Source organism: Chiloscyllium plagiosum, chromosome 26 (assembly GCF_004010195.1).
Source record: "Chiloscyllium plagiosum isolate BGI_BamShark_2017 chromosome 26, ASM401019v2, whole genome shotgun sequence".
Taxonomy (NCBI): Eukaryota; Metazoa; Chordata; class Chondrichthyes; order Orectolobiformes; family Hemiscylliidae; genus Chiloscyllium; species Chiloscyllium plagiosum.
In genome coordinates this window covers 16,112,288-16,122,095 of record NC_057735.1, presented here as the reverse complement: position 1 = coordinate 16,122,095, position 9,808 = coordinate 16,112,288, and the positions used below count along the sequence as shown (strand labels likewise).

General features: G+C 39.0%; 1 protein-coding gene across 1 annotated transcript in view; it reads left to right on the top strand.

Annotated features, from left to right (window-relative positions):
- Nucleotides 1-1,220: 1,220 nt before the first annotated feature.
- Nucleotides 1,221-9,808, top strand: part of LOC122563130 (acidic mammalian chitinase-like) — a 25,056-nt gene continuing 16,468 nt past the window's right edge. Inside the window, exons 1-7 of the mRNA XM_043716580.1 lie at nt 1,221-1,280; nt 2,690-2,768; nt 5,343-5,372; nt 5,455-5,656; nt 8,148-8,204; nt 8,647-8,797; nt 9,324-9,448. Of these exons, the coding sequence (XP_043572515.1) occupies nt 2,744-2,768; nt 5,343-5,372; nt 5,455-5,656; nt 8,148-8,204; nt 8,647-8,797; nt 9,324-9,448 (590 nt within the window). The 5' untranslated portion in view covers nt 1,221-1,280; nt 2,690-2,743. The remainder of the gene's footprint in view (nt 1,281-2,689; nt 2,769-5,342; nt 5,373-5,454; nt 5,657-8,147; nt 8,205-8,646; nt 8,798-9,323; nt 9,449-9,808) is intronic.

The following is a 9,808-nucleotide window of genomic DNA, read 5'->3' as shown; positions in this document are numbered from 1 at the left end:
GCAAAACGTAGGTCAAGACATATTTGGAGTCCTGCATATAATCCTGGCCACACTGCTTTAGAAAGGATGTTATTAAACTGGAAAGGGTGCAAAATGTGATTTACCAGGATGTCACCATGACCAGAAGGTAAGAATTATAAGGAGAGGCTGTGATCATTTTCCCTGGAGCATAGGAGGCTGAGTGGTTATCAAGATTCACAAAATCATGAGGGGCACAACTAAAGTGAATAGTCAAGGTCTTCTCCCTAAGGTAGGGGAGTCAAAATCTAGAGAGGGCAGGTTTAAGGTGAAAGGGGAAAGATTTAAAAGAGACCTTAGGGATGACTTTTTCACACAGCGGGCAATGTATATCAGGAACGAGCTGCCAAAGGAAGTGGTAGAGGTGGGTGCAGTTACAACATTTAAAAGACTATTGGACAGATACATTGTCAAGAAACATTTAGAGGGATCTGGGCCAAATGCCAGCCAGTGGGATTAATTCAGTTTAGGAAATGGTCAGCAGGGCCTGCTTCCATGCTGTCTGACTTTATGACTCTAACTTGAGATCATCCAAAGTTCTATTGTATTAACTCAGTTAACTCCTAGGCCAAATGCCAGCCAGTGGGATTAATTCAGTTTAGGAAATGGTCAGCATGACGAGTTGGGCTGAAGGGCCTGCTTCCATGCTGTCTGACTTTATGACTCTAACTTGAGATCATCCAAAGTTCTATTGTATTAACTCAGTTAACTCCTAATCCCCTTTCACCACTGTGTTCACTGATGCCCAGTCATCAGTGTCTTCATTTCAAAAGTCTTATCCATCGCTGTCCCTGTCATCTCCTCCACGATCCTCTGAGCAACTTGAGTTCCTACAATTCTGTTGCCTTTAACAACTCAATTTTATTGGCTCCACCATGGATAGATTTTTAATCCATAAGGGAATCAAGGATTACGTGGAAAAGATAGGAAAATGAAGTTGAGGATTATCAGATCAACCATGATCTCATTGAATGACAGAGCAGACTGGGTGTGCTGAATGGTCTAATTCTGCTCTGACTTCTTATGGTCTTCTGGTCCAGGCTTCACGGAACAACTGAGCAATTCAAATTCCAAGATCCTCCTTGATTGGAATCCTCCAGCCAGAGTAAAATACCCGTGAACACAAAGGTAGCATTGCAAAGCCAATTAAGTTGCTTTGGTCAGACAATTATTTAAAGGAACGGCGATGCGCTGTGATAGTGGAACAATTTAAACGCAGAAAGTCACTACGTAAAGGACAACTATCACTTAAAGAAATAAAGGTAAAATGAAGAAACATTTTTATGTACACTGGGGTGCACTGCCTAAAAGGGTACAAGTGCAGCTGCAATGGGAACATTCAAAAGAGAATGAATGGAATTTTGAAAGGAAAATATTTACATGGCTTTGAGGGAGAAACAGTGGTGTGGGGTTAGTTAGATAGCTCTTTTAAACAGCTGGGCACAGGTGTGGTCTATGATAAGAAAGCTTGGTAATCTTTGGGTCTTGTGACACAGTGGGCATGTCCCTACCTCTGGCCTAGGTTCAAGTCCCACCTGCTTGAGAGGTATGTAATAATGTCTTTGAACAAGATGATTAGGAAAATATCTGCTAAAATCCTTTTGACCATTACCACTTGAGCATTTTAGATATTTCCTTAACATAAGGAGTAGAAAACAAAATGAACAGAATTAGGAAATGCATCGCCTTGAGTTTGTTCAGCATCATTCATTTAATTCATCCATTATGTTCTTGGCATGTATCGTTAGCTTTGTATATTTTTTTGTGCATCCTGATTGGAATGGTGGTAATTCGTATGGTTAATGAGGAATTTTTCAAAGTTTCCAGGACACTCGGGTTCAGTATTAAGTGCTCAGCAACAATTTGATAGACAAGAGCCTAATTGCCCCCAACATCTGAGGCAGGATATGTTCTTTTCTATTTTTCAATGGGATTTGGACATTTCTTGTCCATTTGTTGCCCATTCTTTATTTCTCTCCCTAAAGTGCACTAGTGAACCAGATGGATTTCTACAAGAATCAATGATATTTGTCGTGGTTGCTATTACTGTATTTTCCATATTTATTAATAGAATTATCAATATTTTTGTTAATAGCTGCCATCTCTCCAGAACATTTCCTTGGGGGCAGGGTTTTTGTAGATTATTAGTTCCATGATATTACCGCTTTGCCACTGTCTCCCGTCAACGAATGGCAATCTGGATGAATGTACATTATTTGCTACATAAGCTGCACTATTGTCAGAAGTACACATTAATAACTTTGAAAGTAGGAAACGATTCATTTAAGTTAAGCCCCTTCTCATCTTACATGAGCAATGTTTGACTTTAAGATTGCCTCGTAGTTTCATTCACCATTTGCTGGGTTTCAAATCCCAACAAGACACTACCTAACAGGAAGATCTAAACCTATCTGAGGTTAAAGATGGCATTCTCCTTGATTCCAAGTTAAAACAGCATTGTCCCTCCCCTCCTGGTGTCTGGCCTCTGTTTATAGTACAAACCCAAAACTGTGATGACAGTGAAAGTCGACAATCTAGATGACATTGCACAGGGGATAAGTTGTTATTCAAGTGAAGATAATAATATGAACATAAGACAAGAACTATTATTTTTCCATTAAGGCTTTCCAGTGATAAGACTAATAATGTGTGTAATTATTTAACATGGAAGATAAGCTCAGTGTATAAAAGTGAGAGTTGATGCTGACAACACACCTTCTGCAAGATGGCAAAGCTTCTACTTGGAACAGGTAAGCTAATATCACCATTTATTATCTCTAATGCTCTGAGACTACTCTTTGTAAATTTGTTGGTTTTGAAGAGGGCATAGAACTTTTCCCAAATCCAACCCCAATTATAAAGGAATTGATTCATTCTTTGCTGAATTAACTAAAGACACTTAATTATGGTAACATGCTCCCAGGACACTGCATATACCCAACTGGATTATCCACCTCCTGTTCCTTCACTTTGTGCTTTGTGACTGTACAGCGAATCTGAATGTTTGAATTGAGTTGCGAAGTAATATTAAACTACAGTCATGCTGGACAGCAACCATTGATCCACGTTAATTTTTAGGTCAACCTTCTTCCATTATTAAGTACTGGTGAAGTTAATGCAAATACAGTTAAGTTATATCGGGCAATGGCTGTATATTTGCAGGAAATCATTATGCTTGTTATTTTAGCAAAAGCATTAACCTAGTGAGAACTAACTGGTTAAATTAGCAAGGGAATACCATACAACTACAAGTGCAGTGTGATTTCCCAAAGAAATACTTATTTGTAAGGGTGTAGTAAGAAAGTTGTTTCGTACTTCAATTTATGTTCATTTACTTGAAATTTGTCCATGATCAACTAGATAAAATAATTTTTTGGATTATGGATAATAGTTGTTTGCTTTGTTGCTCAGATTGCTTGTGTTTTTTTCCCTGTTTGGAGTACTATCATTCAAAGCCAATTATACTTCTTGACTATTCAAGTTCATGGAATTTGCAATATCTTTCTAATGTATTCAGGTGCAATTAAAATCATAGAGTCATAGAGATGTACAGTAAGGAAACAGACCCATCAGTCCAACTCGCCCATGTTGACTAGATATCCTAAATTAATTTAGTCCCATTTGCCAGCACTTGGCCCATATCCCTCTAAACCCTTCCTATTCATATACTCATCCAGGAGTCTTTTAAGTGTTGTAATTGTACCAGCCTCCACCACTTCCCCTGGAAGCTTATTCCATACATGCACCACCTTCTATGTGAAAACGTTGCCCATTGGGTCCCTTTTAAATCTTCTCCCCCTCACTCTAAACCTATGCCCTCGAGTTCTGGACTCTCCCAAACCTGGGAAAAGACCTTGTCTATTTACCCTATCTATGCGCCTAATGGTTTCATAAACTTCTATAATGTCACTCCTCAACCTCTGAAGCTCCAGGGAAAACAGCCCCAGCCTATTCAGCCTCTCCCTATAGCTCAAACTCTCCAACAATAGCGACATTCTTGTAAATCTTTTCTGAACCCTTTCAAGTTTCACAACATCCTTCCTGTAGGACAGAGACCATAATTGTACACAATATTCTAAAAGTGGCCTAACCAATGTCCTGTACAGCCACAACATGACCTCTCAACTCCCATACTCATTAGTCTGACCGATAAAGGAAAGCATGCTAAACACTTTCTTCACTATTCTATCTACCTGATATTATGTATCTGTAGTTTGATACAGCTATTTCCTTAACCTAAATTGTGAACTTCTAGATCAACTGGAAAAGTTCTTATAATTAACATTTAGCTAAATTATGGCCACATACAATCAATGGAAGGTCTTGTATTTTAATTTGTATCTCAAAGTAAAGGTCCAGGTCAGGTCAGAGATTAACTGTCTCCTGTTAGTAAACTAATACATCCCATCACTCAAAATATAATCTAAAACAAAGAATAAATTGTATTAACATCATACCTTTGTTGTAGAAAATCACTCCAATTTTATGGAGCTGGGAGGGGCAGGCAATATGTTCCTGACACCTCAGACTTTCCAACCTTCAGCCATTTTGACTAAACTGTATTTCTCTTGTAAGGCAAACTAGCTGAAGAGGCAGGACTAGTCTTGACAGCTCACACCAAATATGTAGTTAAGGTTCAGTTCCTAGATGAAAATGTGTTGCTGCAAAAGCGCAGCAGGTCAGGCAGCATCCAAGGAGCAGGAGAATCGACATTTCGGGCATGAGCCCTTCTTACTTGAAGAAGCTCTAACCTACTCAGTTCCTAGATGGCCCAGGTCTGCTTTCTACTCCAGTGAGACTAAAGATGGTGAAGGTGATGGTGATGGATGATGGTTTGAAATAGAAGAGAAACTGTTCAATACTAGTCAGGCAGAATTAGTCTGTCTTTGAGGTGTAGAGAATATAGGCTTGGAAAGTTAATAGAGAATTGAATAGGCCATGTATAGTGAAAAATCTGGTTAATTCTGCAGTTGCAAGCTGTCAGTGGGATTGTGGTTGGGGCTGTAGGTGGTGAATGCAGTCTTCTCATTGATTAGCTGTTAAAAGTTGCGTTTCACCCAAGACAGGCTATTGTGCAACAAATCTAACAGAACAGAAGCAGTGGACAGGAAGATGATATTGAGGTAAATCCAAGCACATGGAGATCCTAACTCCATGTATATTGAAGATTTCACTTAAACAGATACTTAAGGAAAGGAGTCTGATCAAAAATAAATTGTTAGAGAATGTCAGTCAGTCATATAACTCCAGTTCTGTGAACCCTTGAACCTTTAAGCATATTTCAATCATAATATTGATACTTATTCTATGTTTCTTTATTATAGCATTGGTCTTGTTGGCATGCCTGGAACTGGGTAAGTCTTTGTGTTTTAAAGCTTTTGTAAACTTTATGCAATGAGTAGAGACTCTATGCTGATTGTCTTTTATCACTGGCAGGCTCTGCCTACAGACTGGTTTGTTACTTTACAAACTGGGCTCAGTACAGACCAGGAGCAGGGAAGTACACAGTAGACAATGTGGACCCTTGCTTGTGCACGCATCTGATCTACGCTTTCGCTGGAATGAAGGACAATCAAATCACCACCTTTGAATGGAATGACAGGACTCTCTACCACACTTTCAACTCCCTTAAAAACAAGTATAACTGTACTCTCAATATTAAGAGTGTATTGGTAATTTTTAGTATAGTTTGAGTTTTTTTTATAGTTTTATAGGTTGTCCTATTCTAAAAAAAAACTGTGCAATTCTATCTAACTATAATTTGACGGATCCAGCCAGATTGGTCATATGTGGGTGGAATTGGGCTTTGTTGATTTCTGTCCCAATGGCAGAGGTTGGGAAAGGCAATGGGTGAGGCAATGCCAGACACAATCATTACTATGTTCTGATATGTAAACAAAAAAAGTTACATGCAATTCATAAACCTTGAGCTTGTACATCAAGCTGATGAATTATTTTATCTAGTGTGCAACTAGATTGCACTTGTACTCAGAATATGCTGCTGCACATGCAAAGTGCAGTGTGTACACATATGCATTGAAGGGGCGGTGATATGGTTCAAAGGCAGGATTAACTATGCCATGGAGAGCAATGTGCATATGGCCTTTGGAAAGAACTAGAGTTTCCTCTCTGCTCACCAACACCAGGTGAGTGTTATGGCCTTTGCATTTTGACTGTTCCAACCAAGTGAATCGCCAATCAATACATGTTAAGTATTTTCATAATATTACCTGACCATATTCATAACCTGATCATAAGTAATTTTGTTCCCTTGATTTTGCTTTCTCTCTCGTTATTTACAGTTTTCTGCTGCACTGCCAATGTTTGCAGGCATGATTTGGAGATGCCGGTGCTGGACTGCGGTGTGCAAAGTTAAACATCACACAACACCAGGTGCTTCTAATTAAACCTGTTGGACTATAACCTGGTGTTGTGTGATTTTTAACAATGTTTGCAGTAGCTGTAATCAGCATATTGTCCAGCAAAAGTTCTGAGAAAACTGTTTTATTTTTAAAATAATGACTCAAGCACCCTAGCCAAGCTGTTCCAGTGCAGGTGCAACACTGGGACCTACTCAACAGTATGCAAAATTTCCCCTTTGCATCTGATAATCTAGATGAATCCAATCCGACCAATAAACATCCCATCATCCTCCGCATGAGTATCAGCAAATTGAAGGGGCATGAGCTTTATTATCAACTGGCACTATGTGTCAATTGCCTGCTCACTGATGCTCTGTTTGTTTTTGCCAGCGGTACTCAGCTCCTGACCTCATTGCAACCTTGGTCCCAACATGGACAAAAAAAACTGAATTCTAGATGTGAGCTGAGAGTGGCTGTCTTTGACATTAAGGCAGCATTTAATTGAATTTAGCATCATGGATACTAGCAAAATTGGAGTCAATGGTAGTATGTGGGATATCTCTTCATTAGTTGTAATCATTGCTAGCACAAATCAAGATGCCTGTGATTGTTGGAGACCACTCATCTCAATCCTGGGACATTGCTGCAGGAGTATCTCAGGCCTCACCACCTTCAGGTGTTTCTTTAATGGCCACCTTTCTATCCTAAGGTCAGCAGTTGGGATGTTCTCTTTTAATATCATAATGTCCAATGCGATCTTCAACTCCACAGATATTGATGCAGTCTGGGTCCACATGCTATTGGACTTGGATAATATTCAGGTTTTTGGCTGATAAATGGCGCAAGTATTTGTGACAAGCAAGTGTCAGGCAACGACCATGTCTAACAAGAGGGAATCTAACCATCTGCCCTTGATATTTAATGGCATTAGCATTGCTGAATCTCCACTATCAATCATCTGATATTAACTTTGACCTGAAACTGAACTAGATCAATAGATACCAGATATAAACACCATAGATACAAGAGTAGGTCAGAGCTTGTGAATTTTGAGGTGAGTAACTTAGCTCCTGATTCCCTAAAGACTGTCTACCTTCTACAAGGTGGATATTACTGGTATGATGGAATACTGTCCATTTGCCTTGATAAATGCTGCTTCAATGCTCAACAGCATCCAATACAAAGCAGTCCATTTGATCATTGTTGCATCTATTGGCTTAAACCATCACTTCCTCCATACTTTCACATATATGCACTGTAGCAAGTCACAAAAGCTCCTTCGAAAGTATCTTCTAAACCCATGATTTCTGCTGACTGGAATGACAAGGATAGCAGTTGCATGGCAACATCACCATATGCACATTGCTCTCCATGGCATAGTTAATCCTGCCTTTGAACCATATCACCGCCCCTTCAATACTGCTGGATCAAAATCCTGGAATTCCGTTCCTAGCAGCACACCAGATAGATTGCAGCAATTTAAGAAGTTACCATCTCAAGCACAATTATAAATGCACAATAAATTACTGACCTTGTCAGTGATGCCCACAAATCTACATGAATTGAACATCCTCAAACTTTTGGGACATCATATTACATATTTGTACACTCCTGAGGTATTTCTGCTCCATTAACATTTACTACGAAAAGGAGTAAGCGATACAAAGATCTTGACAATATTGACTTTCAGCAGTTGTTGAAGTATTAATAATTACATCTGCTTATATTCCTTATTCTAAAAGGGCAATTTGTTAATTTTTACAACAGAAATGCAAACCTGAAGACACTTCTATCCATTGGAGGCTGGAACTTTGGAACTCAGAAGTAAGATTAAACTATTCTGTTTTAATATTTGCAGCAAGTTGTTGCAATGTAAATCAAGCTGGGGTCAAATCAATTCTTTTTGAAATGTTAACTGTGTAGTTTTAGACATGGGCTCAGGTTGCCATTAATGAGAGTGCTGTCACTTTATTCAGCTCTCCCTAAATTACAATTCAAACAATATTTACGAGACAATCTCAGTCAGAAAGGAAAAATAAAGCAATTTTGACAAAGATTTGTTTTAAATTAACACAGTAGTGAAGATTGATTGAATGCTTGTTGAAAGGACAAAGTGCAATTCCATGATAGAACTATATTGTTCTACATTATAAATTGTGATATATTTAAAATTGTAAAAGATATGAAGCTCTTAAATGTTGAGGGGAAATTGCAGAATGCAAAATACACTTATTTTGATTATGTTTAACATTCTCCTCTCCTCTAGATTCACCGCTATGGTTTCCTCAGCAGAAACTCGACAAATTTTCATAAAGTCTGTAATTAACTTCCTGCGTGGTTATGGGTTTGATGGTTTGGATATTGACTGGGAATATCCTGGCTCACAAGTCAAACATCTCTTCACTCTGTTGGCTCAGGTAGGACCAAATGCATTTAACTGAACGCTAGTTTACGAATTAAAATATAAGAGCTCCCAAACATTGTTGCAAATTTACAATTTCTCTCAAGTACTTGCCAAAGGTATAAGAAGGTAGGAGCATGGGTAGGTCATTGTGGTAATCTGGCATGCTGTGCCATTCACTGAGATCTTGGAGGATCTGCACCCTAACCAAATGTACGCGCATTTTACACAGAAAGTTTTAAAATATTATTTTGCAGCCTTTGCAAATTATGAAACAGGAATGTTCAAAATTAGAATATTTGAATTACCGTATCAATAACATTTAATAGCAACTTCATTAATGATGTTCTGGCCCTGTGCAGTAACAGCTTTCTTTGAGCCGGTTCCTACCTCTGACGATACCCTTGAACTGGATAGTTACATGATGCTTGGCCACAAATACATGTTTATGAAGCCAGAGGTTTCTTTGATTTCAATATGATACCTTCCTGTTTGTGTGGTTCTGTAACTAAGTGAACCTTTTTTGCATTTTTAATTTCTAGGAAATGGTGGCTGCCTTTGAAGCTGAGGGAAAAAGTACAGGAAGGCCAAGACTGCTGCTCTCTGCTGCAGTTCCAGCTGGGTTGGCTATCATTGATTCCAGCTATGAGGTTCCCGAGCTTGGAAAGTACGTGCTCATCGTAGTCTTATAGGGCTAATGGTGGAAATAAATCTTTTCTCTTGTGCTTCTTTCCATTTCTGAAAATTTAACGAGCTGACAGCTGAACAATCCAGACTTGGAAAGTACTTGGTTCACTCTCCAATCAGCATTGAGCTGACTGAATCCAGTTATAGAGTCATAGAGATGTACAGCATGGAAACAGACCCTTTGGTCCAACCCGTCCATGCCAACCAGATACCCCAACCCAATCTAGTCCCACCTGCCAGCACCCAGCCCATATCCCTCCAAACCCTTCCTATTCATATACCCATCCAAATGCCTCTTAAATGTTGCAATTGTACAAGCCTCCACCACATCCTCTGGCAG